Consider the following 27,833-nt stretch of genomic DNA (forward strand, 5'->3'; position numbering starts at 1 on the left):
CCCTTGCACGCATTCGACGCTGCGTGGATTACGCTGGGGGTGGATTCTCTTCGAGGAGGAGAGGTGTTCCTCGTGAGAAGAAATTATCAAGGAATTTGGATTCAGAGTTTTTGGTGATTTTTTTTATTTGCTGGAACGATAAGAGTGAAGATGGATGGTTATGGTATGGAGAGTTAGTGCCTTTTTAGGGTAGTTCTTTTGGGGAGGGATAGATTTTAAGCTTGATCGATCGTGGGATACGAAATTTGTGCGAATTTGATGCGAGAGGAGGATGGATGATGATAATTCTCCAACTGTTACGGATTTGGGAAAGTTGCTTTTTTTTTTATATCTTATATATTCGAAGAAAGATTGGTGAATCAATTTTCGAAATTGTAAATTGAAAAGGAAATTTTTGAAATGGAAGGGAACGTATCAGAATTTTTATCGAAATTTTTAAAAAATTTTCGTTAACTTTTCTCTCTCCGAAGCTTCCCATAATTTTTATTTCTGATATATCCTGAAACCCATTCACGCATAATATTCGCTGCGTTAAAATCGTGTTAAAAAATATCGTTACAATAAATTATCCTCTCCATTTTTATGCATCGACAATTTCATTCTCAAAGACCACTCACGAATTTCACGGCGTATTAAAAATCCACGTTAATCTCGAATACCTTCTATCACGGTAAATTAGTCTCTTGCATCCAATTTAATCTAAGCTCAATCCAATTTAACTCGAGTATTTAATTGTCAGTTACGAACTTTTCCACGGGATTATTTCGTTCTCGCACGATTTTTCGCAAGCGCTTTTCATTCTTAATTAGGGAAGTGATCGATTGCCGCGCGTAGTTTTATCAAGTTCGGTTCTAAGTAGTTTTGTTACAGAAAGTGGCGTAATTAGCAATGCTTGGGGGTATACATCGGATCTTCGATACGTACTTGTGAATTTCCAATGTTTCCAACGCTTGTTTACAATTCCCATTGGAAACTGAGTGGCGCTCGAGCAACAGAGAATTTCGTTTGTCGTTTTCAAGGCTGATGTTCGAAAGTTCCCAACTTCTACTTAATCAATATAATTCCTCTGTGACGAAACTGGGACGCGTTGCGTGTCATTTTTCAAAATTCTTAAATGTATGTTCGTCGTTGCAAATAATCAACATTCGTATCGTCGATGGCCGTTTGAACGAAAAGTTTTGTAATAAATTATACTAAATTAATAACGAGATGAGCTTAAACGTCGAGATGATAATTATGTGGATATATTTTAAAAATAATAAATAATATTTTTCTAGTGAGCTTTTCTTTATAACTAATATAAATTAACAATTAATTGATAATTTCAAATATAAATCGATATTTTAATAATCGATAAAAATTCTATAAACGATTAATTACACAAAAATTCCTTGCATCACAATACAAATTCTAATCTTCTTTGATCTTTTCGTAATACAAGTATCGATTCGATTCTAAATACTTTGTATTAGCTTGGCGCGAAATTTCAAAATTTTTAAAATTGTGGGAACAAAAAGAATTCGCCAATTCGTTATTTTTCTCTCTCTCTCTCGTTATCTCGAGCACAGGTAGTACAGATTGATGGGAAAGAAAGCAATCTTGCCGCGCGACGGGCCATCGCCATCTTGATCGTGGACGGAAGAATAGCGGCGTCGAACAATACCGCCATTTTCCGCGTGGCGATGCATTGTTCGATCGTCGATGCGTCCCATTCGGAAACATTGTTCCCGAAACGAGCCAGGCTGCGATTAATCGCCGCGCAAATATCATTAAGCTTTAAGCATCCCGGGGCGAACAATCGTTCGAGCCGGCCTCGATTTCGTGACTCGAGGAATCGCCAATTAAATCCATCTCCCTGCTGGATATTGCGGGGATCGAGATTAATTGCATCCTCGAAGAAAACGATATCGATATCGTGACTTTCTTTCTTCTTCCGTTGGTGAACCGATACCCCAGATTATGTATTTTTGACGATTAAACGAGGGAAACTTTTTTAGATTGAGGATTTTTTTTTTTAATCTTGCTTTTTCTTTGGAATTTTTATTTCAAATAATCCAGAAGCGAGATTATACGAGATTATGTTTTTCAAGCGGGAGTGTCTTTCTGCAAATATTTCATTATGAAGAAATACGATGAAACGTGTGATGGAAAACGTAAAGCCAAATAATTCGTATTTGATTACTTTATTATGAAAGGTAATAATTGAAATTAAAACAATATGCATGAAGTTAAAAGTGATGTGACATAGACAATTTAATTAAATTTTATCGTATTACGTTTTGCTTAAAAATATACATATATATATATTTCTATCATTAATTGATAAAACAGAATTTTTCCTAATAAAAAGCTGGTCTTAAAGGGAACAAAATAAGAATTGAAGGAAAAACAATGTAACTTTTACAATGATTGAATTGGAGGTTGCTCGCTTGGTCCCGAAGCTACCCTCCCGATGGTACGGGAAGAGGATCGGGGGAAAAACCGTTCGTGTATCTTGGAAAGTCACAATTTCGTCCAAGTACCAGTTCGTTCCACGAACGATAGTCGTTCGATGAATGCCCTTGCCAACAGGGAACAAAGAAAACTTTTGCACAAAGTACACGGCGTATCATCCGCTCGAAAAATCCGTGGCCATTGTGCGTCGCTGTTTCTTCCAGCCCCTATTATGGGATAGTATCCCATCGATCCTTGCACCGATTTTCAAGGAAATCCTGCTTTTAACGTCACGCGTGTCTGTTCACCCAGAATTTTCCTTTCAACCTCGTTTTCTATTCGAGCCCATCTCGGTCGATTAAATCCCACGATTCGGGAAAAAAGGAAATTTATCGAATTTTAGATTGAGAATTGCCCAGTTAAGGAATTTTGCAGTTTAATTGTTAATTATTAAATTTGTAATCGAAAACTTTTGAAATTATTCAAATTTTCTTATTAATAAATTTTATTTAATAAATTCTGATATCGTGATTCGACTCTTTCTTTTTTCCATTTTAAATAAATATCACATCGTTTGATTGCAACGTTTGATTGTTTTATCTTCACGTTCGAAATGATTTAAAATTTGGAATTATTGAGATTGAAATTCGAGAATTTGGAAATTATATATCTTGTTCGCTCGTGTTGTTGAGGAGAGTGTGCAAGATTAACGAGTTTTTTTTATGATTCTTTTATTTTACTTTCCCATGGAACTTAGCCTATGAATTTCCGCGAAATTTCGTCCCAAGTTCTCAAGATTTCACTTTAACTTTAATTACTTTACTAAGTCGGCGGGTAATATGTCGATTGCTGTTTAGAAAATGGATATAAAGTGGTGAGATAAACCATTTACACTTTAATTCGAAATTCTTCGTGCGAAACATTTTTAATTTTCGAAAACTTTCTAATTTGGAAATTTTTTCATCTTTGAAAAAATACTTAATCGTGGAAAACAATGACAATTAATATAATTCATAAATTTTTTAATAAAAAAGTAACTTATCGCTTTTATTAATTTTCATTCAATCATTTTTGCCCCATCTTTTAAAAACTTTGTCTTCTTTCCAACGATGGGGATGATTGAAAAGGCACGTAGCCAAAAATTAAATAGAAACAGCGGTCTGTTTCTTTATCTGTTCTGCTTTTTTTTTTATTAATTGAAATGATACAAAATTTCGCCAAGTTTCGATCTCCAGAACTTGGATGAGGTTGAGAATCGATATATCTAGAAAAAACTTACTTTCAACTTACTTTTCATTGTTATCATTTCATTTATCGATTAAATAATATATTTTTTCAGTATTCTATTCTATTAGTGATAATCGATCGCTTAACGAGATTAAACGAGATTAAGTATCATAAATTGTATAAGGGAATAATTATAAAATTATATTTTTATCGCTTAAAATTTTTACAGTATAAAAATAATTAGTGTTAAATCAATATTAAATTTGAATAAAAAAAATTAAAATTATAAAATACTTAACTCATAGATTTGGAATAATCTCTGTTTAACTTGTTATTGTAAAGTTAATTATTTTAAGACATTGGATCCATGATACAGCATAATTCTAAAATCGAGTTTAATAGGCCTTTTAGCCTATCATCTTCCATTAACCACATGTTGATAATTACATTATCCTCGCGCGGGTCTCCGTCGATTAAGTTACACAAGATCCTTCGATTACTTCAATTATGTTACAACAGTTTGGCATCTCTCGAATCATTCTAATTATTAAACAGATTAGATTCACCGATCTTAACAAATCTTTTTAATTTAATTAATAAACTTAATTATTCGGAGAGAGAAGTATCTTGTTGGCCGTTGTTAAATTCATTAATTTCAATTACTCGTAGAAAATGCCGTATCATTTCTTATTCAAATTCAATGATCACTTAATGGTAATTTAAAGAATTTCCTGATCAGGTTCTATTTTCTTCAAAATCTAAAAAAAATAATTTAGAGATCAATTTTACGATGTTGAAAAAAAAATTGAACGAAAAAAAGATTGCAAAATATTCAAAATAATAATTTTAAAATGATCTAAAACAACAATTGTTTCAGAACGTAATAAGTATTGTATGATGAAAAAATCTCATCGTATTAAACTTTTTTCAATGTCGTCATCCAAAACTTTGAAATTGATTGATCGTGTAACGGGGCACAGAAGTTTGGCAAGCAAGAAAAGTGGAGGTCGGTGAAGATCGATATTCCGCGCGACAAGTTCGCAGTGCGACTTTTCAAGGTCAGGGACTCCGGAAGCCAAAAACCAGCCGCGACACATTTTTCTTTGCCAGAACGTCGTTCGCTTTATTGTTACATCATGTTGCAGGGGAAAACTTATCACGATCAATGATGGATATTCCGTATTTTGCGTGGAAAAGAAATTTATCGTTGAAAATTATTAAAGTGGAAAAGTAATTATCTTTTTCTTCTTCTTCTTCTTTTTCTTTTAGAATCGAAATGAATGCTAAAAATTATTCATTTGAAAAATTAATTGAGAGATTTTCACAATCCATGAAAGGTACAAATATTTTGGAAAAAATATATTTTTTAAAATAAAGGTTTTAATATTTTTTTTATTAAAACAAAAGAAATTCAAAATCGATGCACGATTCTACGTTTATATCATTATTTTTCTAGATAATTTATTTCTAATTTTTAATTAAAATCATGGACGTCTCGTGAATAAATTTGATGAGGATGATGTTAATTACTATTTATGATAGATTAGAGGAGAAGATTAATAATTCCATGGTTATATTCACAGGAAGTTGAGGAATTAATAGTTTGAACATTTGATATTCGGTTATGATCTGCTTGAAGTAATTAGGCAATCAAAGGAAGTTGGATATGGGAATGTAATGAATAGTGAGGGATTTACATTGAATACACAGTTTCTATAAGATATATTAAATTATATAATACTGTAATTAGTTTTATTAATGTATAAATTAAGTAGTGAAGATTTGAAATGAAGATTTTGTTAACAAGCTGACATTGACGATTGAATTTATGCTAATAAGATTCATTTATTAAGTCAGTTTAAATGTTACATTGTAAATAGTCAAGAGAATCCGTGCTTCTTGAATATTTATTCACGTGCCCACTTCTATGGAATTGTAAATACATATTATATTGCAAATAATGTAATTTATTCTGAATTTTAACTCTTAAATTTTCATTTTCAAGAAAAAATTTTTTGAAAAATATATAAACATATATATATTTGTTTATAATTTAATCATTTTTAATTTTGCAGCATTATTTTTTTATATTTTGACAAGTACTCTTTATAATCATGTATATTTTAGTGTCATGAAAAAATAAAATTTCACAAAGTGAAAGATAATGGTGATAAATTTTTAAAAAATATATTTAAAATAATTTTTAAATTCTTTTTATATCAAAAACAGACAATTTTATTTTTTTTTTCTTTTTAATTTTATTAATTCTTTCATTAATCCTTCTTTTCTTGAATTCTTTCTTTTTTAAAATATTCACGATAATATGAAAACTTCGTTTCTTTTAAAAAATATTCTCACTCTTACGAATCGTTTTCTTTTCAAAACATGAAAATTACATCTTCGCCAACGTCACCTGTGAAGTTTCAAACTTTTCAAATTTTCGACTTGGCAAACTTCTCTCGTAAATAAAAATGTCGCAAAACTTTTAAATATGAAATTCTAGATTATCAAATAAAATATCTTCGAGAATTTTCAAAGATAAAAGGAAATTAAGACGAGTAAATACGAGAAGGCACAGAGTGACAAATAGCCATCAAATATTCATTTATTTCTGGTAACAACTATGTACACACATATACATACATATAGGCGTATTTAACATGTACGTAAATGCAGAAAGTGGTCCGTACTCGAATATGCTTGAATAAAAATTATTCGCATCGCTTTCCAACATTGAAATATATAAGTACTTTTCTCTTTCTAACACGATCAATTTTTATTTTACATGGTCAAATCTGACGAAACTTCATCGATAAAAATTCTTCAAGGACTTCTCGTCTATCGTTTCATACATATTTTAATTCTCGTAGCATTACAGGTAGGATCGAAGAATTACAATTCTGACACTTGTGCTACGAGGTTAATTTTAAAATATTTCTAATTCTAATTAGATCTTAGCCATTTGTTAGGTCTTAAATTCACCTGGACACACACCTGAGAATTTAAATATTTTTTTTTAATTTTTATTTTTAAGATCGAAACTTAGAAATTATTTTATAAAGTTATTTAATTATAGAAACTAGATAGATTCAGTTAAAAGTATTGAACAGTATTATTTGTGTTGTGTTGTATTCAAATTAAAAATTTAATCGATTATTATTGATTTTTCCATCTATAAATTTTAAATCAATTAAGATCTAATAAATGACTAATAACACTTGACATGATTAGGCCATATTATTGGTTATATGAGTTCATTCAGAGTTCTAAGGCCTCTGTTTGGCACACAATTTATTTCGAAAGGAAAGGAGTTTTTTTTAATTATCATTCTAATTTTTTACATAGAAATTAAATATCTTTAACCTTTACCTTTTTCGTAAAGAATGAATAAAGATAAATTTTCTCGAATATGTTAAGAAATATATATTTATTTCTATATAACCATTTCATGATCTAATTTTTTTTTCTGTTTCTTTATATATATATAATTATATTTTTATTTTTTAATAGATTTGATAGTTCCACTATTAAAGTATCAAGTATGTGAATATATCTTATATGCAAAATCGAGCACGAAAGGATTAAAAAATAGCACCATGATCGTTTCGAATTGGTTTGCGTCCGAAGATATTTGTGAATATTTCTGGATAAATCGTTCAAAATACAATTCTCTGGATGATAGATTAAAAGACATTTGTAAAAATAATTTGTTTTCATATAGAAAGTACATTCATGGACGCTTATACGCACAATTCGTCCCATAGAATCCAAAGACTTTCATCTGTGACCCTTACTCCTATTTTTTTTCTTATTTATTTTTCTCATATTTTTCTTTTTTTTTCGAATTTTGTAGATATAATACAAAGAGTGAGCATTTGCATTAAATAAAAATTTGTCTTTCGTACACATTTCGTACACAATCTTGTGATTTGACGAAATTAAATCGAAAAAATTACGCAAAAGGAAGACATCCAGTTCTATAAAAGAAAAAGAAACATGAATTTCTTTTGATAAATTTTCGATATGTAAATTTTAATAAAATTTTATTTTGTTAAAATTTATTTATATATATTCATATTAAATATATAATACATAAAATATATAATAATTCTTGAAATAAAATTTGCTCACTTTTCAAAATATTTAATATATTCGAAATTCATTTCTAATGAATTCACATGCACGATACTGTGGGCGGAAATAGGAGTAAAAGTATCCAAAAGATTCTTTTTAAAAATTCGACAACATGATACGTAATTATTTTTCTCAAAGAAATACTCAGCTACCAATGTTTCCATCATCGTACGTTCGATATTTGGTATCAAAAGAGATATATATATATATATATATATATATTCTCGACGAGTGCACTTAATCGTCAAATTCGTACATTTGATAGGGTTTCCAGTCAAGTTTTTGAAGAGATCTGAAAGATATATTTCAAAATTTTAATTATAAATCAGAAAAAAAAAGAAATTGTTAGAAATAAGGATGTTGAATCATTTTCGTTTACTTTTTCGCGGATTGTATGAATCCTGGAGGTCCACAGATAAAAACACACGCGTCAGGGGAAGTTTCTGCGACTAACTCCTTTAATAAATCATCGGATATCGTGCCACGTCTACCCGCCCATGTGCTTTCGGCTTGCGAAAGGATATGTGTGACTTTTAATCTGAAACGTGTCATTGTTTCATTCAAAGGCAACGAAATACGAAATTACGAGAAATAATAAATTAATGTACCTACTTTTTATCTGCACTAGCCTTTTCTAACTCCGCCACGTAAAACATGCTATCTTCATTTTTATTGAAGTTAAGTAAATTTATAGTCTTCCTGAAAAGATTCCAAAATAAATTATTAAATGAAACAAAGTTGTTGAAAACTGTGATAAATTAACATTGGTGGTCTATAATCTAACAAGTGGTCTATAAATCTAGCAAATCTACTTGTAATTTCGCAGAACGCATCACATTACGCCAGATTTAATACAATTTGAAGAAATATAGGTTCGATCATGCCAAAAATCTTTCATGCACAAACTTTCATCGCCGCATGATTCAAACAGGTGAGCTCTACTAGATGATTCAATAAAATCTACTATCATGAATGCTTTCCGATAAATATTACGTATTTCATATCGCGTAATGATACTTCTTTCATAAAAAAATTTCTATTCAAATTTTTCTCATTAATTTCTATACTTTACGATAAATACATTTAAAAAAATGGCATGCAAGATATCCATTTTTATCCGGTCCACCCTGTATAACAGACTCTATAAATATCGAATAATGATTCGAAGGAGATACTGACACGCTGCGTCTGGCCAAAGCTCGTTGAATGATGCCAAGCATCGCTGTCAAACCGGTGCCACCCGCGAGCATGTGAATGACAGAATAACGATCGAAGGATTCTATTACAAAGGCACCTAAAGCATTGCTCAAGAGGAAGGTTTGGCCAATCTGAAGAGCGGTTATGGACGGACTGAGAGCACCTTGGGGGTATCTTTTGATCATTAAACACAGACAATCGGATTTGTAATTCGGCGCTATGTCGTCAGGGTGAAGGCACGGTGGGACAGGCGTGTACGATCGTGATACTTCCATCCCTGAAATAAAATATTTGGTAATTTTATCCGAACGAAAAGTTTAATATGATAGAAACAAAGAGAAAATATTGAAATTTATTTTGATTTCAAGTTAATTAATAAGTTTCTCAATTGATCTTCAAAGAATAAATAAATTTTCAATCAAGCTCTTATAAAATTAAAAGTACGTCTTATGATAATATACAAATTATTTGAATATGTAAATATGAAATTTAATGATATTCTCAGCAAACGCTTATTTAATATGTATTATTTTTCTAAAGTTTATTAATCAACGAATCAATGAATCACAATTATAAAATGTTTGATGACAAAGAAAAGCTAATGGAAAAAACAAATATGTACCCATGACGTTCATCTTGGCTTCTACGTGCCTGCCAATGGGCACCACTTGCAAAAAGTTTTTCGCTCGAACGACTAATAGGTGAACTAATTTGGAAAGGGATTTATTCGTAACAACTTCGTATTCTTTGTAAATTCGACTATTCGTATTTGTCTCCCTGGATATCGTTTGACTACCTTGAGATTTCCATATCTCTTTCTTCTGCTTCGTAAATGTAAAATCGACCTACAAAGGAAAGAAGTAAAATTGAATTATTTTATTTTATTATCTTGAATCTTAAGTTCTTATTTAACAAAAATGCAATTGAAAAATACATCACCTCCATCGTGTCGAAATTTCTGCTGCACATCGGCGGCCATTTTATTTCCGCTGTCAGTTCCAGCTGATGCGTTATTATGTCCTTCTCGAAGAATAATTTGAATATCAACTTCGAGTCGCTTATCCTATTTAATTGATAGCTCACACCAGGATAATCTCGAACAGTTTGATAAAATAACGTGATCGTGTTGGATGTCTGCCTCCAATCCATTTTTATATTCGAAAAATCACCGTCTGACACGTTTTCTTGACTGGTACTATGAGCTAAAAATTTATATCTTTTAGTTTTCAAAATATCTTTGAATTCTTTTTTTTTTTTTTTATAATATCAATATTAATATTTTATTATTTTTCTACACATAAATTCCAACAAGACAAAAATCCAAATTACTACTAAATTTAAATAGAAATAGAGAAAGTCTTTTCAAATTTCAACTTTCTTGATCTTTTAATTCTTCAATACATATTACTCAATCTTTAAAAAAAAGAAATCTTTAAATTCTTAAATCTATTCAATAAATCACAACATTGTATCTGAAAATTCATATCTCTCAAGATTTAAATCTCAACACATAAAATATAAAATCATCTTAAAAGTTTACGAATATCTATTTTTTTCTTTCCATTAATATTATACATAACCAACCAAAAACATTGCATTCGATATTAAACTCATATTTTTCAATATTTCTAAATGATATTCAATCATTTAGAAGCCAAACATTTCTTCCTTCCATTAACCATTTATAAATATTACATTCGATAAATCGTATCTGTCAACATTCGCATTCATTCAACAAATAGCATAAAACATAAGAATAGAATGTTAAACAATATTATAACGCAATCAATGATACTGCTCGTGATTTCTACATAAACTCCAAATCGTAAATCATGAATCTAATATTCATAATAATTGGTCACAATCTATCATCATTTCTCCAATCACATCATCTACATACAAGCATTCATTCATATATCCTAACGAATTCAATAAAGTACGGAATCAATCCTTTTTTGCTACATCTATTTCCTTCGTATAAGATCACTTTAAAAGCGGACAAGCATTCCTTTTTCCCCATTTCTCTCTCTCTCCTCGTATCGATACAATACACCATAGAAAGAATGGTCCTCCCTCTTTCCCTGGACATTCTCGTTTATCGCAACGAATGACACAATGAGTAGGTGGTCCTCTTTCTCTACTCACTCGTGCAACTTGTTGTTATCAGGTTCTGCGCCGTCGATGAACAATTGGTGGTGGCCGAGACAGGGTTTTCCATCGAGGACGAGGAGGAACCGGTCATCGAGCCACGGCTCAGCCTTCCCACCACGCATTTCTGAAGGATGCTCTGATAGTTGACCCAAGCGTGCACCTGCAACGGACGATCTATGGGTACGTAAAAATAATGATCGATCGAACGAGGGATCGTCTCGTTGGATTGGATATTGATTGGACTCACGCTTTCGAACAGTTTGGTCGCGTCTTTGCCGACCCCTCTCATCAACTCGCTTATCCCTCCTGGGTGGAAATCCATGTAACGTGTCACGTTGAACACGATTCCTGAAAGTTGAAACGTATTATTATATTATTAATTGTTATGTTACGTTATTCTTAAAAGTATTTTTACAATATTTTATAAATTGTGGCGTTTTCTAATAGCTTGAGAAAAAATTGGTAAATTTCAAAATTTAGGAGAAGATAAAAAAACAAATTGTTATGTTCAAAAAAAATGAAAAAAGTTTTATTTTTTATTTTTTTCAAAGGAAAAACGTGAAGATCATTATTATATTCTTAAATGGAAAGAGATTGATTGATTTCGAAATTTTTTATCAATAAAAAACGAAAAGCCTTTATTTCTTTTTTTTTTAAGGAAATATAATAGCTGATTTTAACATATGACCTTGAAACTTGTTCGAATTCATTATTGTTTTAAATATTTATTCCTTTTTTTCATTATGAATTCATTATACAATTATACGATATATAATTCGTATTTAATTTATTTCTTATCTTTCTTTTTTTCTCGTGTTATTATTTTTTCATTTATTCAGCATAATGATCGAAGCATTTTCTCATATTTTTCTGAATCATCATTGATTTCGTATGTCGGATCACGCGCGATCGCAAAAATATGCCGACGAATTTCATACGTAAGAATTAAAATAGGCAGGCGGCGCAGGGATCGTGACAGGAATAAAAATAAATATTGAACGATTCAACGTTGGGAACAATGGACGGGGAAAGTAAATTTTAATCAAACTAAAAGCGGACGTTCAACGGCTGCCCTATATTGTTCCCTTCCCTCTCCTGGCTGCCGTTCGTTTTCTTCTCCCCGAACAACACGCTTTTACGCCATCCAATCAATCCCCTCCCATCGATTATCACCGTCTAATACATAAAATTGATATTAATAATGGAAAGAATTTTCTTAATAAAGGAACAAGTTTGAATTTCTATTTCCTAATTTAAATTATTTCACTCAACCATAGTTTAGAGTTCCCCTACAATTTTCTCGTATAATATTATCACTCTAGTTTCTATTCTAACCTCGTTTAATATTTGAGATATTTCCTCGTGCTTTCTGTTAACGACCATTTTTCTGAGTCATCGTTCACAAGTGAAAAATTACTACACGAAAAGATAATTGATAGATAATGAAACTAGTTTATCGGAAGCATTCCAAAAAAAAAAAAAAATCAAAAACGACGAAGGAAGATGATTAAAAAATTGTGAAAATTTGTTTAGAGATAACTTTGAACGCATGAGAAATCAACATCTAGCTTAATTCCATGTCGGCCCAGATACTCGCATTTTAGTTAATCTCCATTAAGTACATAATTTTCCAATTTATATAAAGATTTCGCTTGTCCTTGCCCACCTATTTCGTTAAGCTAAACTTAAAGGCCAGTTTCCATAATACATAAATCCAAGGAAGTCGCGTTAAAACCGATATCCCATTAACCAAATGAATTTAGATCACTATCCATCGGTTTTTGCTTTTCTTCCAATTCCAATAAATCTGATTATATAATTCGATGCGACCGCTTTCCCTTCGTGGAAATGAGATTAATGAATAATCTTGATTGGTGGAAACTGAGTTTCGCTGTTCGAGAGAATTGTTATTGGAAACGAGTCCGAAGGAAAGTTAAGTTTCGAAGTTAGACAGGAATTTAGATGTTTCATGGTTTGTAACCGAGGAAAGTGGGGGATTTACAAGTCTTCGAGACCGTAAATTTAACCGAATTGGAATTTAGAAGGAATGAGAAATGTAAATATTTGAATATTGATAATGGTAATAAAGTATAAATTGTGCAAAAATAACGAATCAAAAGATGATAGACATATTTGGGCATCTTTTTGCTACTAAAACGTGAAGAATTTAAATATTCAAGAAAAATTAAATTCGAAAAAATAAAAAATTTTTTAAATACCTAAGAAATGACAACGTATTTTATACATATATATAACGAAATGAAAAAAGATTCGTGAATCGAAAAAAAATGAAAGGAAGTTCGAAAGAGGAATGAACCTCAATGATTCAAAATAAAAAGATGACGCCTGCAGCTTTAAAAAAACTTCGTACTTAAATGTGCAAGAGCAATTTTCAAGGTCTCTGTATCGTATATTACCATATGTTACAACTTTCATTATTATAATGAATTTTTAAGCAGGCTTTAAAAACTTCTTATTCTCGGCACAGAGAAGGAATTCTAGAATCGAATGTACTTTTATTTTAAATAGAGCCGTTACCTCGAATCGCGATCCAAGCATCGTTTTGCTTATTATGACTGGCCAACTCGGATAATGTTACGATCCGTGGAACACCACCAACGCCGGTTAGATCGACTCCAGAATTGCCCAATCGGATCCAGTCCATCAAACTGTGGCCGGGTGCTAGCGCGGTTTTATTTCGGGGATTGCCTGCAAAACGTAAAAGATCAGCTCGTTTTCCTTTGTTTCCTTTATTTTAATTTATCGATACATCGTGAAAATGGAAGAAGAGGAACGTATTTTTAGAAATTATATTTTCGTTGACACGAATCGTGTCAAGCGTTTTTTTACTGCTGAGAATGCATGGCTGCTATTATTATTATTCAGTATTATTATTATTCAAGTTTGTGTATATTTTTTCATATTTTTATCGTGAAACATATAATTCGAAGTTAACAATGAAAATATATATTATTATAATTTAATATTGAACAAAACAAATATAACAAATGAGTGACATTGATTTTTATGGAAATAGAAGGATTATCGGATGTTTGAAAAAAAATTTAACATTAAAATTTTCGTATTACTGAAAAATATTTTTCAATAATACAATTCATGACTGGTTTGTTTTCTGTCCGCGTGTTTTTATCTTAATATTCAGATCGAAATTGAATTAGCATATTTAACACGTTAACAAACGTTTGGTGACGCAGTTCTACAGTTTTCAGTTTTCAGTTGTAAGAAATATTAATTATCAACGCGAAAATTCTTATTCTAATTCAATTTATTTGCAATAGAATGTATATGTTCGCAATCGGATATTGAAATTCAATATTATATTTTAATTCCCCGATTATCTTCCATTCTATATTTATTCTTAAAAAAGTTTTACAACGGATAATCAATCCATCAACTTACACAATCTTCAAACTTAGCGGAAATATGATTCTCTGCTAACTTTCTAAAAGCTTTCACTTCAAGAGGAAAACGGTCATATTATCAGAAATGTAAATAATATTTCTATCTCTACATCTATTTTAAAATTTTCTTTCGTTTTTCGTCCATCACAAAAGTTTCAGAATTTAAATAGAACACGATTTCATATATTTATTTCGTTGCAATAACGAATAATAAATTAGTAGAAAACTTACTAATTAAAAAAAATTTATTAATCGAAATATTTTTCTATCCGTTTTGCTTGTTGTATTTATTCCATGTGACGCAAATTCAATGCATATAAATGAAAAAAAAACTCGTCTATAGAGATCGATAAAAAGAGAAGAAGAATGAATACGTAATTCAACATGAAGCGCATATTAATTCACATACAACAATTTACTACATGTTCTATCTAAAAACAGAATGCACATCTTATATAATGGTCATAGATAATTAATTAAAAGTTCATAGATAACAAATTAATAAACTAAATAAATTTTTTGGATATATATTTTATTTGATTATATAATATTATATAAATTTTTGATTATATAGTATTAAATAAATATACGAGGTTAATAATTAATTTTTTTTAGTTTATATCTAATTTTATAATTAATCATGTTACAATTGAATCGTGACTATAAATTTATATAATAAATTATTTAATTATTAAAATATCTGTATATTACGAATGAAATTTATCATGCAAAACGTAGCAAGATTAAATTTGTATGGAATGTCGTTTGGAAAATGTATTATATCCTAGATTTAAAATATCCATCAAATAATTCAAGGAAGAACAGATACTAGATTTATTGTTTATTCGTCGACAATATTTAAATTCGTCGTCTAAATACCCGTGGAGAAATCCTCTGGTTCGAAGGTCAATGAGAATGGAAAACACAATGGATAAGTTCGCAGAAACGAGACTCGCGTAAAAGTAATAGTCAATTATCGTTAATTACTGACCGTCCTGAATCTGCAAACCAAGACTCTGCGGAGACCCGTCGCCGTCCATGACGGAAACCAAAGACGCGCCGCAGCATCGTGGCATTTTCTCATCGAAACGTCACAGTCCGCAAATCTTTAACCATCCTCCTGCATAGAAATTGCATTGAGTTGAGAAACCAACCCTAAGCAAACAAAGATCTTTCGAAATGGAAAAGAAAAAAGATTGTCGTCGTGATTTCATTCGCTGGTTTCAATCGTGGATTTGTATTTCGTCAATTCTACGTACGTATTTCGTATACGTTTTATCAATATTCTAAAATAATTATTATTTTAAAAAAAGTAAATAGGAAATTTTGCATTTATATCATAAAAGAAAGGGAAAGTTATTAAATATACATTATAATTTTTTAAATTATAAATATTAATTCATAATCGGAAGACTCTGAATCATTAAATTAATAATTAATTTTTTTTTCTAGGTATATAAAAGAAATCGTAAATAAAAGTTTAGCCGTCCATTGGTTAAAAGAAAAAAATAGTAAATTAATAATTAAAAATAATTAAAAATGGTAAATTAATATTTAGAATATTGAATTAATATTCTTTTAATTTTTTTTTTAATTTTTTTGGATTCGATATGCATCTCAAATATAAATATAATAAGAAAATTTTTTAATAATTTTTAAGAATAATAGTTATCAATTTTTATGTAATAGTAAATTTTCTTTTTTTTAATATTTATAATAATGAAATAATATACTATTTTTTGCAAGTCATATATTTAAATTTAGAATAATATATTCAGAATGCAAATGTAATTATATGTAAATATATTAAATGCGTATTAATAAAAATGTGTAAGAAAATGCATTAAAAGTGCGAAATCAAATATATTTTCTAAAAAAAAATTATCACAAAAAAAATAATCTAAAATATTGATTATTAAATCTATTTTTTATATATATATATATATACAATATTATAGTATACAAATTAATATTTACAATTTTATACTGTTATATACACTATAAAAATAAGTAAAAATTATAATTTTGTTATAATTTTCATATTTAGTGCTTAATGTGCAACGATATAAATTTATAAATTGAATTTAAAAAAATAAAAGTGCAATAATTTTTAATGTTTTCATATCTTAGATTTTTTTTATATTTTAAAAAAAAATTACAATGCATTAATAAGTGATATAAAAAACCTACTATATAATTGATATTATAATAATATGATGTGATAATAAAATAGTAATATCAGATTATCCTATAATAAATTTGCTTTTATTTTCTATTCCATTCCATAATAATCTATTTCGTTAAAAATTAATATTATAGATATTATTATAGATAGTATTATCATTAATTTTAAAATTATATTTTTAAATTTCTATATTTCAAATAAAATTGTTATTCACAAGAAAGAAGAAATAGATTTAAAACTTTTTAAAATTTTTTCACTAAAGTAATTATGCAAAGAATTTAAAATAACTTTGATCATTTTACTGTAAATTAAAAATTTAATCTCGACAAAAAAATCTTTTAAAACTTCAATGTCAAGATGTAACAAAGTTTGTATTCAAGTTTTCGTAGAACAGCTTGCAAGAAAAGAAAATTTTATTATTGAAAGAATTATTATAAAATGTAATTTATTCATATTAAATTATAAGCAAATTTATATCGCTCTTTTTGAAAGTACGATTACAATTATTTCATACGTGTATCTCATAAAGAAGTTAACCAAGTAATAAACTCGATTAAAAGATAAAAATAATTAACTTTCAATTTTCGTATATAATTATAAAAAAACCACTCATAAAGAACCAAAGATAAATATTTTCATTTTACCAAGTAAAAATAAAATAATAATAGATTGTTTTAAAGTGTGATTCATCTGATAAAATTTTTGCGATATAGTTGTGATATAATTATTTGATGGAAAACATATTTGCTATAAAATTTTCCATCAATGCACTTTCACATAAAATTTTCCTAAAACAACCTCAATTATTCTGAAAACATGGTGATAAGATCAAAAAGCAAGAAAAAAAAACAAAAAAAAGAAAAAACAATGCATACTAGCATATATAAACCATAATTAAATTACAAATTTTTAACATATCTAAATGTTTTTTATAATATTTTTTAAATTTAATTTAAGAAACAATTGTAATAAAACTTATTATTACTCTTTAAAACTAAAATTTTAAAAAATCTTTTAAAAAATATTTAATAATATAATATAATAGAAAATATAATAGATAACTTTATACTTTTTTTTAATTAAAAAAAGATAAAAATAAATATCTCTAATGCAATTTAAAAAACAATTTATTTACGCTTTTGATAAATCAATTTGTCTTTAAAAAAAACTATAAAAAACTTAAAATATCAATAATAAAAATTTTTATTCAATAGTTCCAATATTAGTAGTAAAAATATATGTACTGCGAAAAATTAGCGATCCCGCGCAAATCAACAGCAGAAAAATGCAAACAAGTTATAGTCCACCATGTCAACGGAAGTGAATCGTGAAAAACGGCGGGAACACGAATATTATGCATCAATACACTATATTGCAAAAATTTTATCAGATAACTCTTTATTCTTAAATTCATTTCATAAATAATATAAATTTTCTAAAATCTAAATATATCTTATAATTGATAAAAATTTTATTAAAAAAAAATTAAAATCTTTTCAAGACATATTTTAAGCCAACTCTTATTAATAAATTTATAATTTGGATATTTTTTTCATATTTTCGATAATTAAAATGTAAATATCTGTAGAAATTCTCATTTTTAAAACATAAATTTGTTTTATCAATTTGTTTTAAATATTATAACAAATATATACTTTTGAAAATTTTATATATTTGCTATAAATGCATAATATTCTGTCTAACAATAAAGAATGATCCAATATTAATTCGTAGATTTCGATTAAAAGTTATGATATTTATACAAAAGAATATTTTTTCTGAATTAAAAAAATTCGAACAAAATATTCAATCCAATTTTTTAAATCACAAAGGATTTATAAAAAATATTTTTCATTTCTTTTTTCCAATATACATACCCAAACAATCTCATTATTTATTGAATGACCTAAAATCCCCCAGGAAAAGTTCCGGAAATCAGTCGAAACAACCAACAGTGGCGTCGATCGATCTTGTTCAGATAAAATTGACAAACAATTCTCACTTTCAGCGTGACCCTCAGTGACCAGAATCACCAATAAATAATATCGAGAAAAACACGCGCACAATTTCTCTATTCAAAAGAATCCAACATTGTAATATCCAATATCTATGCCAAGGTCCATTCTAAATAGAAATTAAAAAAATTCATCTTTCTCTTCTTTCTATCCCTTATAATTTTTCAACTCGATTTCAATTTTATTCTCAATTTCAGATCTAAAGAGATGGTCTAAGATGAAAGTGATGGTCTTGTTACGTTAATGTTATAAACTGACCAAAATATATTCACAGATGTCGATAGACGCGAACTAAACTATGTATTGTATGTTTTAGGGAAACGTGATCACGATAGATGAGAAGCAGGGTGAAACGTTGATCCCGCGCTGGACTAGAAGGTACTGCACCAAACACGCGGACCGATATAGCCCTCAGACAGGTAGATCAATATAGTAGCTACGGCATGCCTAACACGCAGGATCTCTTGCCAGTGAACGCGTGATTCTCAGCCCGCGGTGATTGAGGGTGAACCTGGCCGAATTTCATCTCAAATAACGAACTAACTTGATTTGAAACAAGGAATACTTTCGAATAAGTAAGTTAGTTTACTGTGGAAATTATTAAAAAAAATTTGAAAGCATTGAATCTGATTGATTGAATTCTTTTTTTTGATATTAGAACTTTTGAAATGAAAACTCAATTTCAAATGATTCATTTGAATTGCTTTTTGGAAAGTCCTAGAAAGATACAGAGAAACTACTCAAATACGTAGATTTTTTATTTCTGCAATTATGATATTGAAAACATGGTATTTTTATTAAAATAGAAATTATATATCTAATTATGTATCTATTAACCTTCAGTGTAGTTTAATTGTTATCATTTATGTAGGATGTACAAGAAGAAAATTGAATAAATCCATTGATATGTTTATCAAGCCATTCTAAGTCATAATTCATTTATTATTGATTTATGTATATCTAATTGAAATGAATAGTTCTTTATTTTTCAAGTATTCTTTGATTTTTTTTTATTTTTTGCTTGTATTACATTATCATTAATAAGTATCATTTTATAAAAAATAAAAACTTATTGCTATATTTCATTGTTTGAATAAAATTTGTTTTTAAATAAATTAATAATTAATGAGCCAAGCCTTTATTATACATTCCACAAATATGACATCATAAATATTTGATTTTCTCTTAAATATATATATGTATATACATATATATTATGCAGTATATAATATAGATTGATTGTTTCAGTGTCAAGAAGAACTTTGAGGCAACATTTCTTTATGGAAATAATAGTATATTCGATATTATATATACCATTTTCACATACTTAATCCTAAACTCTCGAGTAATCTTTGTCTCTCAGCTTTACATAATTCAGTCAAATGCTGACTATTCATTCACTTCTGAATTGTTAAACTTTCCCTGAGTAGCTGATTGTATGATTTAGTTTTTCTTATAATTTCCATTTCAGTAAGAAATTATGAGATTTTTAATATATATTATGGTATATGTTACATATATTAGAAACTTAACATTTAAATGATGAATTATATAGAGAGGATTTAAAAACATAATTTAATATTATACAAGTTATTATTAGTTCGCAATTCTTTTCTTCTAACTGTGATTAGATCTACAAAAATATAAAGAATTAATTAATTTTTCTTTTTAGTTTTCGTATAAAAATATAATTAATGATTAATAATTTAGAAACATTGTTGAATTTAAAATAATTATTATTAAAGTAATTTTAAAAAAATTATACTCGTCAAAAACAATGAAAAAATATTTGAAACAAAATAGATATTTGTAATTTAATTAAATTAGATTCTAAATTTTGATTGTTTAACATTTAAATTGTTTTTTAAAAATACTTGTAGTATATAAAGCTGATGTAAAGTTGAGAGATACGTTCGCAAGCACTTTAGATTTAATGACATGAAATTTTACTAATTAGAGGTAACTTAATCTTGCTATTTCTAGCATGAACAATTTTTCAGTCAAGTGTATAATGATGTTATTACTCACATAATAAAATTTCAGATATTTTATACAAAAAAATTTCTTTATCTCTATTATTATAAAACTAATTATGTAATTTTTATAAGAGAAAATTATTTTATAAAACTTATTTCTATGAAATAATTAATTTCTTTAAATTATATCAATTGAATGAAATATAAATTTTCTAATAGAAAATTCAATAACATTATCATTTCTATCTTCGTTATTAAACAAAAGGTAGGAACAAAAAAAAATAGAATCAAATAGAAAAAAATAAAAAGTAATCAATTGATATCCAAATAAAAAAAAATCCCACTTCCACCAAAGAAATTGATTAAAAAATCCAATTTGAATTGAATATAAAATTGTGTGAAAATTTAAAATATAAAATATGAAATAATAGAATATAAAATAAAATAAAATAAAAAGACATTTTAAGAAATCTCATTCATATATTTGAAAAGAACATTAAATATCATTCAATAAGATTTAAACATCTTTCGCTGTATCATTTACAATTTATATGTTATTAATAATTTTGCAATAAATTGACGATTATATAATTCAAAACTTTATGTCAGGATTATTTTCTTTCTTTTTTCTAAGAAATAAATTATATTCAATTGTAGCATGATGTTAGTCAATTTTTTTATAATCATTTAATTAATCATTTCTCTGCGTAAGATTCACGCAAAAAATATAATTATAAAATCGTTCTTACAACATTGCTCATAATTTTTTTAACTCAAATGCTTGAATCAACTTATTTTATCTGAAAAGAATCGATTAATGAAATTCCTGAACTAAAATTAAGGCTATTTAAACCAATTAAGATTCAATGTAGCCAATTAAATGTAATGTCCGATACATTTGTCTACATGACGAAGGATTATTTCCCACGTTAAATATTCGATTAAAGCATTTAAATACTAAATTCTATAAAATTGGAAGTTAAACAATGACTATAAAATACAAATAAAAGAATAGATAATATGTACTATATTTAGGAAGAGGGATTCATGATCATTTCTTTTCTTTTGGGATGCAAAAATAATATAATTATTAAAAAATATATTATTATTTTAATTACAGAAAGAAATTTTTTAAACATACAAAACTTTTTTTAAAGATTTTAAATATTAGAACATTCATTAAAAACATTGAAAATATTAGAGTAATACAAAGCAAAGCACAAAATAATAAAACTTCTACAATAATATAACATTTGAATAGTAAAGCTTCTTCTATGCTATTATTTTTTGAATGGGTCAACTCAAATAGTTGAACCTCTGTTCATAAACATTCAAATGGAACTTTCAGACAGGAAATTGAAATAGTAGAACTTTTACGTAATACATATTCAAAGGTTCTACTATTTATACAAAGAGACTCATAAAACAAAGAAAGAATGAGCAATCGTTCCTCAAACATTATTTTAACAGTAAAACTTCTATACACAGGACGTTCAAACAGTAGAACTTCTGAATAATAGAATATTCACACGATAAAACTTTTAAATAGTTGAAAATTCAAATAGAACTTTTATATAATGTATATTCAGATAAGCAAAAATTCTACTATTTCTATGAAAAAACTCGTAAAACAAGGAATGAATAAAAAAACAGTCGTTCATAATTTCGATTCAGTACCGATTCTCACTATCGGGACAGGACAGGGGACAGAATGGTTATACCGAAATGGCCCTGCCCTACCCTATCCTGATCCGATAATGTAAATCGGGAACGACTTTCAAATAAGAAAAATCCTTTTTCAGAGATGAAACGTCGATCTCAAATCCCACGATGCTTTCTTCTTCCAAATTCCAATCATAAGTAAGACCAATTCTCACTATCGGGACAGGACAGGGGACAAAATGTACCTGCCAAACGGCCCTGCCCTGCCCTATCCTGACCCAATAATGCGAACCAGGCATGATCCAGTTATCAGATTGTAATCGATTGGTTGGGATGAATAGATGATTTGCTGATCTCCGATCGATGATATTCGATTAACGAAGTTGAAATAGTCGTGAAAGCGAATTTGAAGATAAAAGATAAATCGAAATGATATGAGAAAGAATATTGTAGAATAATCTTCTATGAAGTATTTCTAAAATGTTTCCAATCTTCTTGCCACTTTTTCAGGATTGACGAAATTTCTATTTCCCAAATTTATTTTTCTTATATCCAGATTTAAACATATTTTTAACTTTCATTTCCTGATTTAAAAGATGATTCTTTTATTTTTTCAATATAAGAAAATTTTTATCATTATTTAAAATTATGTATCACTCAATAATAAATTATTTGAATAATTAATCTTTAAAATAAAATTTTTAAATTTATTTAAAAAATATCTTTATAAGTTAAATATTAATTATTTATCTTTAATATTGGTTATTTTCATTTGATATAAAAATTGCTCAACTTTTTATGTGATGAAGCTTTTGTGAAATTTTAATTAAGACAACTCTAAATTCTGACAACATCAAGAATTAAAAATTTTATTATTTTATAATTGAATTATTATCATTGTATTAATTTTATAAATGAATCTTCAATTTAAATTTAAATAAATGTATATTCAATTTATTTAAAGAATTTTATAAAAGAATTAATTTTCATAGAAATTTTATTGCTTTTACTTTTAATATTTATATTATTTATATTTATATTATTTCTATATTTTTTATTTCTTATATTATGAACTATATGTAACATTGCAAAATTAGAAATAATATAGGAATAGTAGGAATAATGTAGGAATAATATATTAGAATTTTATTTCAGTAAGATGTATGTATGTAAAAGCCGAGTAATTGCGATAAATGAAATATTCATAATAAAATATAATTAGTTTGCTTAATAGATATGATTTAAATCGTGTTTAGCCATAATTAACTGTTTCAATTTATTAAACGTGTCACGTTCTAGATACTCTCTCACAAACTTGGAAACGATTCAAGTTCCACGAAGTTGAAAGATTCAATTTGCGGAAAAATTGATTCATGCTTTAAAATTAATTAATTATAAATTTAAAATTACATGATATCAACACAAAAGAGAATAAATGGTACAATGAAGTTTAAAAATATTTTTTAATGATATAAAAAAAGAGCAGATAATATTTGAGTTTTAACTTATGTATTTAATAATAATGTGGATATAAACGTATTAAAATTTAGATTTTGTTTCTCAAAATAGTTAGAAGAATATTAGAGATCATTATATATGAAAATATTATAAAATATTAAAAACCAAATGATATATTTTAGTATTTTGCTAATGTTTATGAAACTTAAAAAAAATAGTTTATGAAAATCTTCTGAATTTTTCAAACTTCATGAAATAGGATCCAAGTGAAAAAAAAACAGTATAGAAAAAAAATATTAGACAAATCCTTATAATTTTCTTTTATGAGTACAATATCAAAAAAACAAAATATAAAAGAATTTTTATAGATTGGAAAAATTGCAAATAAAATATCCATCATCCACTTTAATTTAATGAACTAAATATAAATTCAATTGCTAAATAAAATAATGAATGAATCTTCCATATACAAATAAAAGCAAACAGAATTAAAAGTCAAGCCCAAAAATTTATTTCTAAACAATCAATGAATTAGCTCACCAGTAGCCGAGCCTGATGACGATGGTCTCGTTTGACTAACTGCTCTCGCTTCCTGAAATTGCTTTACTCGAGCAATTCCACTAGGTAACAGTACAGCATTCTTCGCCAAAGAACTAACAGACGATGAAGACTTCACTTCCACCTTCTTCATCTTCTCTTGAATGTCTTTAGCATCATTGTTCACTTCTAACTCATTTACCTTTTCTTGTTGATCTTGAGCCAGATATTTCTTCATTCTGACTTCTTTTGTTTTAATTCACAGAAAAGCAAATTTATAATTTGTATTTTCTTAGCATGAGATATTTTATAGTAGCGCATTGAATCTGAGAAAAACAGAAAAAACTATTACACTTTGTTGTCTCACTTTTGAATTATTGCTGTGAATAAGAATCAAAATTCCTTTTATTAAAATTTGTTCTGTTAGTTTCAACTAGAATTTATGTTTTTGTTAATTGTTGATAAAATATTTGCCTTAATAATTCTTTTCTTTCAATTATTTCATAAAAATAATAATTGCAAAAAATATTTAAATAACAATAACAATTAAAAATGCACTTATGTGAAATATATATATATATATTATTAAAATATATATATATATTAATAATAATTAATTACACATAGAATAGAATTAAAAATAAAATAGAATTAATAGTAGAATTAATAAAATATTATAATAAATAATAAAATATGATGATAAAAGTCATTATTATGATTAGTGATAATAATAATCAAAAATAATCTTGATTAAACATGATAATGTTCAAATAAAATTGTCTTTTAATAATGATACTTAAACTGCCGGAAGTCTGCTCGTATACGCGATTACTGGACAAATAGAGTTTTGAAACGTTTACTTAAATTTAAAAATCACATGTAATTTCTATCATAATCAAAAATATCAGAAAATGAAACTCGGAATAAAAATCGAAATATTCGTCTTATTTTTTCCTCAATTTTCTAATATAATGAAAATTTAAATTCTTTGAATAATTTGTATATTAAAAAATATTATATTAAATATTTATATATATATATATAATTTGTATATTAAATATTATATTAAATATTTCTTTGAAGATATTCATAAAATGCTGTAATAATTTTTTGTATTATTTATAAATAAAAATGAAAGAATAAATAAAGAATAGAAAATAGAATACAAAAAAATATAAAATAGATTTTTAAAAAAATTTTTTTTTAATTTTTTCGCCATATCCATTTTTCAATATTCAATTTTATAATCACAAATTATTTTAATAAATGATGAAGTTTAAAAAAAATTTTATGTATTTACATCAATAGCGAATTAAAGCGAATTAAAATTTAAATAATTATCTATATTTAAAATTAGCAATTGAGCATGTATTTTAAAAAGTTATATTAAGAAATTAAAAAATTAATTTTACAATTAAAAAATTGTTTAAATAATAAATTTTATATAAACAAAAAATATATTACAAAAAATAAAAATAAATTGTAGAAATATAGAAATGAACAAAACAATACAACATCGGAATTGATTCAATAAACTGATATCCGAAATACATTGCGCGTTATTGAATAAACCTGTTAGCAAATGTGGAGAAAAGAAACATACAATGACAATAACAAAATCGATATAATGTATAAAAAATAAGAAAAATAAAAAGAATAAGGCCTATTGATTTATATTTGGTAATAGCATTCTATAATATTCTTAAATATTATAAAGTTGTTACTCAAATGATGATGTAATAACTTTAAAATACAAATAAATTAAACAATTTTGAATCAATAGAGTAACTAAAAACATATATTGTAAATAATAAAGATTATGTGTAAGTATAATTAAAAAAAAATTGAGTTTAATTTTTTTTTTAATTAATACAACATATTCTAGATGAATCATAATATTTAATAAAATAATAACTAATAATTTCGACGTAGAAGTGATATGAAGGAATATATATATATATATAAGAAATATGTCACAATGAAAAAGAAATATGTAAGAATGTTGATTTATTTTGCACGATTTTCTATTAATACTGCTATTTTCTAATCATTGAAATTAATAACAAAGAATAACGTGTATGAAATCAAACATATTCAATCAAAACTGAAAAAAAAATTTATTCCTATATTATGAAAATATATGATTATATATTAATAATAAAATTATAACCAAAGTTAATTATGAATGAAATGAGACGTAGAAACAGAATGGCTAACTAATTTGAGGCGACACCCAAATCGTTTTTCGATCTCGAAATAATCTTAAAAATATTCTAATGGATCATTCGACGTACTTCAAAAATTTTGTTACACGATCAAAAAGAATAACTTAGAAATTGAGACATGTGGATAATTAACACGAACGTTTTCGTAAGACAATACCGCGGCGCGAAGCCGCACGCTCATGAGCTAACCTCAAAAAGACGATTGGCGATCGTGAGCCGCATGTCAGAATAGAAGACGTAGAAGCCAGTCTTCACTACACTATAACGCTATGTTATTAACTCAGCACGAGACGCGGCTAATAATAAAATCACCAAGAATAATAAGCGTTCTTTGTCGAATGATAAGGAAGCAAGTGGCCACAAAGTGACATTCACCCTATCGTACACACACTCGCGCGCGCGCGCGCACATTGACGCCATGTTCTCACTCCTACTCTTCTTCTATATTCGTGATGGATGAGCGATTGAGATGCCATCTGACGGTCAAGGCGATGATCAAATTTCTTACAAATCAACGTTTGGAACTTTTCGTGATTTTAGCAAAGATTTTAGCAAAAGTAAAAAAATGAAAAATAAATAAAGGTAAAAAGCAAAAAATATTGTAAATATTGTTAAGTTTGAAGAAATTTTTATTGGCTGAATTATAATCTATTATATAGTAAATAGTATATAGTAATCTAGTATAATATATAGATAGTATGTAACAAATCAAATTTTGTATTGTATCAAAATATTATTTTGTATCAAATATATATTAATTTTTTTTTATATAGTTATTTTAACATATTTTTTATAAAATTTTATTACAATTAATAATATTAAAGATACTATTTTAAAAAAATGTGAATATTTGCAAATCAAATGTATATATACGAAATTTCTTATCATCTGTATTAAAAAAATGTATAAAGATAAAATACTAAATTTTAAACTTATCATGTAAAGCTTTGTATTCTAAACTTTTTCTAAACTGATAGATAAAAGGTATTAAAACAATAAATAATGATAGATTAAAGTTTTATTAAATAAAATTTATACATTGAATAAAATTTAATAAAACATTGATAATCATAGATTACTTAAATTTAATTTTATTATCATAAAAATATTATTTTAAAAAAATAATATAATAATATAACAATAGCAATATTTTTTATTTTTAAAAATAAAGCATTTATAATATAATATAAATATACATAAAATAAATTAAA

At 26.8% G+C, this 27,833-nt stretch overlaps 1 protein-coding gene and 1 long non-coding RNA gene across 9 annotated transcripts in view; one reads left to right on the plus strand and one right to left on the minus strand.

Moving 5' to 3' along the window:
- Window positions 1–23,397, plus strand: part of LOC133665803 (uncharacterized) — a 69,681-nt gene extending 46,284 nt beyond the window's left edge. The window contains exons 1-4 of one of the 4 annotated variants that reach the window (XR_009829168.1): window positions 15,675–15,819; window positions 16,017–16,106; window positions 19,081–19,339; window positions 22,543–23,397. This is a non-coding gene — a long non-coding RNA (uncharacterized LOC133665803). The other 3 variants (XR_009829166.1, XR_009829167.1, XR_009829165.1) reach the window with 3 other exon arrangements.
- Window positions 6,237–27,616, minus strand: LOC107998153 (cytochrome b5 reductase 4). 5 transcript variants are annotated; one of them, XR_001766140.3, is made up of 12 exons: window positions 26,812–27,616; window positions 24,401–24,723; window positions 13,681–13,851; window positions 11,390–11,490; window positions 11,137–11,302; window positions 9,931–10,193; window positions 9,614–9,836; window positions 8,974–9,268; window positions 8,407–8,493; window positions 8,174–8,332; window positions 7,792–8,086; window positions 6,237–7,637 (listed from the first exon to the last, which is right to left on the minus strand). XR_001766140.3 is itself a non-coding variant. In XM_017057242.3 (11 exons), exons 2-11 carry the CDS (start codon window positions 24,633–24,635, stop codon window positions 8,032–8,034), a joined length of 1,755 nt encoding a protein of 584 aa, XP_016912731.2. In that variant the 5' UTR covers window positions 24,636–24,723; window positions 26,812–27,616; the 3' UTR covers window positions 6,237–8,031. The 5 variants fall into 5 exon arrangements, 4 of the variants coding, with proteins under 4 accessions (XP_016912731.2, XP_016912732.2, XP_061928615.1 ...); XM_017057242.3 differs by having other exon boundaries at window positions 6,237–8,086; XM_017057243.3 differs by having other exon boundaries at window positions 6,237–8,086; window positions 26,692–27,616.
- Window positions 27,617–27,833: the final 217 nt, after the last annotated feature.

This window comes from Apis cerana, linkage group LG3, assembly GCF_029169275.1.
Source record: "Apis cerana isolate GH-2021 linkage group LG3, AcerK_1.0, whole genome shotgun sequence".
Lineage (NCBI taxonomy): Eukaryota > Metazoa > Arthropoda > Insecta > Hymenoptera > Apidae > Apis > Apis cerana.